This window comes from Orbicella faveolata, unplaced genomic scaffold (assembly GCF_042242905.1).
Source record: "Orbicella faveolata isolate gen_17 unplaced genomic scaffold, um_ofav_v1 contig_25, whole genome shotgun sequence".
Classification (NCBI taxonomy): Eukaryota; Metazoa; Cnidaria; class Anthozoa; order Scleractinia; family Merulinidae; genus Orbicella; species Orbicella faveolata.
In genome coordinates, this window is record NW_028301553.1 from 6,081,103 (window position 1) to 6,088,973 (window position 7,871).

General features: G+C 37.6%; 1 protein-coding gene across 1 annotated transcript; it reads right to left on the reverse strand.

The window, feature by feature from the left end:
• Positions 1–422: 422 nt before the first annotated feature.
• Positions 423–5,665, reverse strand: LOC110065754 (activating signal cointegrator 1 complex subunit 1-like). The gene is made up of 8 exons (XM_089293252.1): positions 5,410–5,665; positions 4,973–5,173; positions 4,119–4,297; positions 3,554–3,643; positions 3,409–3,455; positions 2,662–2,781; positions 1,373–1,583; positions 423–953 (listed from the first exon to the last, which is right to left on the reverse strand). Exons 1-8 carry the CDS (start codon positions 5,522–5,524, stop codon positions 837–839), a joined length of 1,080 nt encoding a protein of 359 aa, XP_089149378.1. The 5' UTR covers positions 5,525–5,665; the 3' UTR covers positions 423–836.
• Positions 5,666–7,871: the final 2,206 nt, after the last annotated feature.

The window sequence follows — 7,871 nt, forward strand, 5'->3', positions numbered from 1 at the left end:
TGAAAGCACTGTCTATTCATTGATAGGCGGTAATTTCGAAGAACGGTAGAGCGAATTACTGGAATCATAGCTCGGATATGCGTTGGCTAAGGCTTCCTAACCTTGCAATTCTAACTTATCTTCATTGATCATTTTTGCACGAATCCGAAGAGCTTGAACTCTTTGATTTGACCTCATTCTCGTCTCCGAGCGAGGGCTCCGAGGACGAGAATGATTTGTCTTGACACGTCAATCATGCCGCGGTCGACCAATCACCAGGTAGATCAAACTGCGGCGACAATTGCTTTTTGAGTTCATCTAACTTCGGTTTATTTATCCCCCATCTGATTGGTTTCCCTCGTAACACAATTACAGTTCGCAACTTGTTTATACCAGCTAGTGTTTGCGCCTTTCTCTGATTCGCATTGCTAAAGGTTGAGGAATGAGTCAAGAATTTCTTTTTATTGGTTGCGAACCTGGGAGGGGAGTTTAAAACCGTTTGCTATAGTCAACCCTCTTACTAAGGACAATGGTCGTTTGTTTGGGAACAATATTTGATAAAGAGATATGCACCATATATATTTTCTCGCGCTTGGCGCTGGTTTACCAGTTCGATTTCCGATTGGTCCCAGCCAATACTTTGATTTTACCAATGTAATGACATCCACAGTCATTGGGTAAACACTAAGAAAAGCTCTTTTGATACCTTTTCCATATTTGACTTGAAAAGTTTTCGCAGCAAACCAGTTAGAATTTAATTCGTCGTGTGAAATGTCTTCTCGACTGTGTTTATGTATTGATCGAGAGAAAACCGGCGTTTGACCCATTTTCTTGTGCTATAAATCACTGCAGTTGTTTCACGGTAGAGGAACAGACGCAGCGCATTCATAATGTCCCTCGGCATCGAAGCTTCCTCTTTTGGAAAGGTGAATCGTGTCCAGGTGATACTCGCCAAAGCTGAAGTCTTCAAACAACTACAAAAGAAGATTTGTAAAAAAAGACTGTGAATTAAGAGGAATATTGATCCTGGAAAAAACCAAGGGTAGAAACCACGAAATACGCCATGAGTCGTCTTTGCTATAACACACAAAAATCACAACAACAAAAAAACTGTCCGGATGAAAGGGCACTGCCAAGTCTCTATTTCGTCTGAATTTTGTAAACATTTTGTTCAGCTCCTATTTGACAGAATTCCAGCAACATTTTTGAGGTCGCCATTTCGAGATACTCCATCCCACATTTTTCTCAATGCTTGTTGTTTCTTTTCTGTTTCTAGGGTCTGGTTTCTAGGCTTCCAACTCGTATCCGACTTGGCTAACAGCACGAAAATTTTATAGCGAAGAAGATACATGTAATGAATTGATGACATCTCATGAAAATCTAAATGGCTCACCGTAATGATTTTTTTAGCGTCAAATGATATCCTCTTTTTAAATCTGGGTGGTACATCACTCCTGCTCTTTTTGGCTGGTGCTTGCTCGTCAGGATTGTCACGCTGTTTGGTGTTCATTACAGTCGCATGTAGCTTGACTCGGTCATATTCTCGTTTCATTAAACCTTTAGATACGAATTTATCGACCAGGGCATCAGCAAGATTTTGTAGCCTGGTGAATATTGAACAATCAAAAACACCCTTAGTAACTACCTTTAAAGTTTCAGTAGGGTCAGTGTTAAACACAACTTTAATTTTTTTTTTTGCTGATGTCCATCCCTGACTGCAATCAGTTTAGCACCTGTAGTATGATTTTGATACCACTCAGGGGAGTAAGAAGGTTAGAAGTTATTCCCCAGAGCCTCGTACTGAGGTCTATTGTTTTAGGCTGAATTTTAATATATCAAAATTGGTCTATTGTAATCACAAAGAGATTCGAAAGACACTTCTCAAACTCATTATTAAATCATCAAAGAAAATCACAACCATGAAGGAGGTTTGGATACCCGGTCTTAATTAGCATAGATTTTGGAGATTTTACTTCTCTGTTTACTCCTTAGTTTTTGTTTTGATTGAGACGATATATCTCGAGACAGTGTTTCATCAGCTATCCAAACGCCTCAAATTTCATTAAAAATACTCCGCTGCGCATCTCATTTTCAACCCTCTCCTCGGTGTTTGGATATCCTGATGAAACTCTGTCTCTCGTGTTTGATATATTACTTCAAAGGCTGGTTGTGGCTAAAGGAAGGATATTTACTCTTTTGCATGGGGTTCGTCAAAATCATGTTGGAGTTAAAATTACGTAACTCTGGGAATAAGGGTGTTTTGAAGAATTACAATGTTGCTATGACGACCTGTCATTTGATAAAGATGACAATGCGGCCACTTGACAAAAGTGTGGGCATTTGTTTGGTATCAACTTAATATTATTATATACATGTAGGGTGATGGTATAATCTCATCAAAGAACAGGTGTTTTAAACAGTTAGACCAAGATTACTCCAGAAGGAGTCGCACCAGTCTAAAGGTGGGGAAGGAATATTAAACAAGGAGTGACACCTAACATCATAAGCTTGCAATGGATTATGAATGCAAATAGTTGCAACTACTAAGCTCTCTGCCTTCAATAGTGAATCCATGACCCTTAAGTACTTGGTCTGGGGTGATGATGGACTACAGCATATACATGTATTATCAGCACCCATCTCCTACCCTCATTAACCATGGCAACATCTCATAGTTTTTACCTGTTGGAGCCATCTTTGATGAGCACCTTTGCATACAAAACATCAACCTCGGCTGGATCGTCATTCATGTATTCCACACCCTTGAGTTCAACAACTACTGCAGTATCTTGCAGGCAATTGCTAAAGAACACACAGTATGTACATTAGTAACAGTGACTTTCACCCTGGAGCTGAAACATGTTTAGATGTCTGTTTTAATCTTGTAGGAACAGATTTTTAAGAATATTTTTGTTGAACAGATTTTAGGTTTTTGCTTTTGTAGATTTTTTTTTTTAATTTTTAGCGATATGTTGTAAAGCACAGCTGATCACTGGGCGGGCGCTCTAAACCAATTTGTTCTACAACAATTAAGATATGCACTAATTGGTGCAATAATAGCAACAATTTCCAATGCTCTTCAAGTTCAGTCTGGGAAAACTTTTTTTAAGCAAAACATGAAACTCTAGTGTAAATGAAAGCTTTTACACAAGTGTATTGTTTTCATATATTGTACTACTTATTTTGCTTTACAATGTAAGGCATGGGAGGTTGTAGTTTACAGCTTTATCAACAACAATAAGCTATTACTAACAGTAACAAGTTCTAAAAAAATAATAAAATACACCTAACAGTACTTGAGTGAATGTTTGTGAAAACTCCAAGTAGTTGGAATAGACTAGCACTGTTCTGATAAAAGCATTTCTTGTGGAGGATAGAGAACAATCCTGATATGTTTTCTATTTGACCCTTAATTTACGAGGCAATTACCTTACAAGTTCTTCGTAGCATTTTGACAGCAATTCTGCTGCACTTTTCTGCGACAAAAGTAATGTCAAAATGAGCAAGGTAAGGAGAGTTTATTAAAATCATGTTATTTGAAACATTGAATGTTAATTTTGACACATCTTCTTACCACTTCTTTGTCACTTAACAAGGTCATCATACCAACAGTTACGTGAATCTTGCTTGGCAACTGAAATATGCTGGCGTCAATTCCTCGACACTACAAAATAAGACAAAATAAGGATCAATTTCTGATTTTTTGCAAAAAAGTGAAAACCTGAGCTTCTCATCTAACAAATAAAAAGAAGAGAATGATATTAGTCTGGATGAGATATCACACTTGATGGAAATCAACATGCAGATATGGATCATTGACTTAAGAGATCAAGGAATTTAACTGGCTTGTATTAGTAACAGCTTATATTAATAGTATTTTTTTTGTCACCCAGATGATCACAGTAGATGAACTAACAAAAACCAACATATTCATATTATTTTTTGTCAATTAGATCAAATACTGTGTGGTAAATAGTTCTAAAGAGAAAACTGAGAAATATCAATTACAAGGTTCCCTTATTCCTGTATAGTTTAATGGTTGGTTGTCACATATTTTTTAAAATATTATATTTTTCAAAATGATATAAGCACAGTGATAATAGAGCATTAAAAAAATAATCCAGTGTTGAATAAGTTACCTCAAAGCAATCTTTAAGCACTCTCACTTTAAACTCATCAACTTTCTTTGCCAAGTTGCTCTTATACAGAGGAAAACACAAAAAATGTGTAAAAGGAATCTTTTGTCTTGATGATTCAACTATCACTTCAATGCGACTTCTTGCTCCCACAACACCACTTCTATTGGGGCCGGTTATAACTAAAATGGGACATGAAATGAAATTAATCAGCAACAAAAAAGAAGTTTGAGAACAAGTCTCAAAAATGGGAACCTTGCTAATTTTTTGAGTGTTCTATCAAGGAGTAAGGCCTGGTTCACGCTAGCACCATACATGTAATGTTGTAATGGAAAAGTCACCAATGCGAACATTGCCACATGACTGCTACATAGCAGCAACACAATGATTTGAGCAGAATGGCATAAGACAAAAACTATATTTCCTTTATGTTGTTATCCTCACGTTATTATGTCATGATCAGTGGTGCGAACAAGACTTAAAGAAAAGGACCATCGCTTAAAAGTTTCAAGTGTTGGACTCTGAACACGGTAGTCCAAATTTGAACCCTCATAAGTTTGGGTCATTATGTTATGTTCCTGGGATAACATGTTATTCTCACAGTACCTCTCTCAATCTACCCAGGTAGAATGGGTACAGGCAGAACTGATGTTGGGAAATAACCCTTCCAGGAATGGATAAGGCAACACTTCATAATTTTTTCATCATAATTTTTCATCATAATTTTTCAACATCAATGTCAATGTTATCCACATCATCATCTCCATTTTCATCGTTTCTCAGCCTAGAAGGCATAGAAGGCATACAAATGGTAATACTTAAAATCCCTGAAATTTCAGTGGGTATCAAAAACTCACCAACATCTCCTTCTTCTCCCTGCCTAGGAATCATGATCTGTGTGCTCGTTTCTTTTTCAATTTTCTTTTTTGTTTCTGCTCTCTTTCCAAGAATAAATTTAAACAATGAACTTGGAACTTCCATGGACAGTCTGTATCCTTGTTCGGTCTTCTCAACTGACTCAACAGTGTCACAAGCTTCATCTTCCCAAATCAAATCCTCTGAAAGTAAAGAATTTCTCGAATAATGTTTAAGCTTATTTACTTTAGGACTGCTTCATTAGTCCAAAGATTTAATACTTTAACCGACGTTCAGAAATAAGTAACGCCACAGGTGTCGTGAGTTTAGAATTAAGGGTGATCTATTTAAAAGTTTACAAGTCTTACTACAAATGATAGAAAATGTAAGTTTATGATGATCCAAGATTTTAAGCTTAGTGTTAAAAGCTTAAACTTACCTTCATAATGCTGGCCTGAAACCTGGTCCGAATGATGTTCAATTTTTTGTGTAAACGGCAGTTTACGGTAGCATCGTCCACCTATGTTTATTAACGTTGGATTCATTACATCCATGTTTGGAAAACAGAATAAAGGCTTAAATACGGTTTATAGACTTAGCAGACTTAGCTCGATCTTGCTCGCAGTCGCGTTGGCCGCCATCTTGAAAATACGCTCGTGTGGACTGGCGCGAGTCCATCCCAGGTCCCAATGCTGTCAATGCTGTCACAGTTTAGAGTTATCCCCGATTGGTATCCCAAGTAGCCGACGTTCCCTCCCTCCCGTTTTTCCTCGGGCGTTGGGTACGGCTACACGTAGGCTATATCCCCAGTAAAAATACGAAGCTTTGTCTCAATAAATCAAAACACATAACGTCGCTGAAAATAGCCGCAGTTTATAACAGACTGTCTGATCCGACTCCGCAGTTATAACGGCAAACAAATCCGGTTTTGCATGTCGTTATAACTGCGGACTCGGATCAGACAGTCTGTTATAAATTGCGACTATTTTCAGCGACGTTATGCGTTTATGTCAAGATTAAGAAAGCTTTAATTTATTGAGACAAAACTTCGTTGGAGGTTAAATGGTTTTTGAGCAGAATTATGAATGATTTCACTTGCCCCAGGCTAGGGTATCTGACGCTTTCAGTGTTTTGGGTATCCCTATACTGGGGATAACTAAAACACTAGGGATTTGGGTACGGGGGAACTGATATTACTGTTACACCCGGGGCTCTTCCATTCGATAAAAAATTGGAACGGAAACTTCCTTGGGAAAGAATTCAGAAAATCCAGACATGGTTGAAATTTTCCGAAAAGCGAACCATTCAACCGAAAATTCTGGAAAGTCAGCGATGAAAATCAAATAGAACGGAAATTTCCAGGAAAAAATGTTCGCAAATTTGGAGGTTGTCCTCTTTTCCGGAAATTATGCAAATTCGCGATTTCCTTACCAGCCCTAGTTCTTTTGGCCGCGATCACAGCGAGTTGGACATCTCACGCAAGGATGACGGAGACGCGTTTTCGAAAATGGATTTATATTTTACTTTGGAATCTTGCCAGTTACGCCCTCATGTAAATGCAAATCTCCTACTGGGACGAGACTTAAACTGTTCTCGCAAAAATATTGATAAAATAGGTGGAAAAGATGTACGCAGTAGGAAAAACGCCATTCAAAGCATGGTCAAAATGTGCAATAATTTAAACCTTGTCGACATTTGGAGACTCCAACATCCAAACGACGCACGATTTACTTGGCAGAACAGCTCGGGAAAGATAAGATGTAGGTGAGATTATTGGCTTATTTCGAAGCACATAATTCCTCGCACTAGTAAAACAGATGTGAAGTCTTATTATGATTCGAATAAAAATAAACAACCAAAAATCGTCTGGTCCAGGGTTTTGGAAATTTAATAACTCCCTCCTTGATAACGAAGTAAAATGCTTGTTCTTCAAACCCCAAACGTAGAAATGAAACTAGTTAAACAAAATCTCCCGGTTAAGACTATCTATAAATTACCCTTCAAGGTCACGAATGGAAAATAAACTTAGATGTTTTCAATATAAGGTACATAACATTCTACCCACTAACAACAAACTTTACAAAATGAAGTTGAAAACATCTCCGAGCTGTGATCGTTGTAGTCACCCCTACCAAAATTTACTTTATCTCCTATATGAATGCCCCAGAACTCAAACTTTTTGGCAAATGGTAATCGACTGGTGGAACGAAAAGCGATCGGAAACTGTCGCTTGAAATGCTACAGATATTTTATATGGTTATCAACCAGAATCGAATCTTTTTCAAGCCCTTAACCATTTTGTAAATACCACATCTATCTTTCGTGGTTAAACAAAGCCTCTCTCAGCTTTGAAATTTTCAGCTTGTTACTCAGTGAAAAGATCCTTTGTGAACGTACAACTGCTTTAAAAATAATACATTGACGAAATTCAGAGCAAAATGGACAACACTATGTATATGAGCTGCCCCAAATATCTTTGTCTCAGAGGATGTGCTACTTCTATTTTTTCTAGTTCGTCTTTCATTTTTATTTAAGTTTTGTTTATTTTAATTTTTCTCTCTTCCATATATAATTGTTCCGTTATAATAACATCCAATGTATCGAAAGTTAAAAAAAATGCTAGGTATTCAGTATTGTATAAATAGTGTAAAGTAGCTGTATGAGCATTGTAGTGTACTGACCGAAAACAATGTAAAATATCTTATAGGTATAGGCCCTTTGCACGATCCGGTCACATGGTACAAAATCACACATGCTGGTGAGCAAGTTGCGCAGTGGGACTTCCAAAACAAAGGCAGGTCCAGGTGGACTGGTACGAGTTGCATTGTTTTGGAAGTCCCACAGTGCAACTTGCTCACCAGCATGTGTGATTTTGTACCATGTGACCGGATCATGCAAAGG

Excerpts from the sequence above, each read along its gene's own strand:
- LOC110065754 (XM_089293252.1), bottom strand. The coding sequence starts at position 5,524 with ATGGATGTAATGAATCCAACGTTAATAAACATAGGTGGACGATGCTAC. Across the intron at positions 4,298-4,972 it reads GGGAGAAGAAGGAGATGTTG|TTATAACCGGCCCCAATAGA; the intron begins GTGAGTTTTTGA and ends GTCCCATTTTAG. Across the intron at positions 2,782-3,408 it reads TGCTACGAAGAACTTGTAAG|CAATTGCCTGCAAGATACTG; the intron begins GTAATTGCCTCG and ends TGTGTTCTTTAG.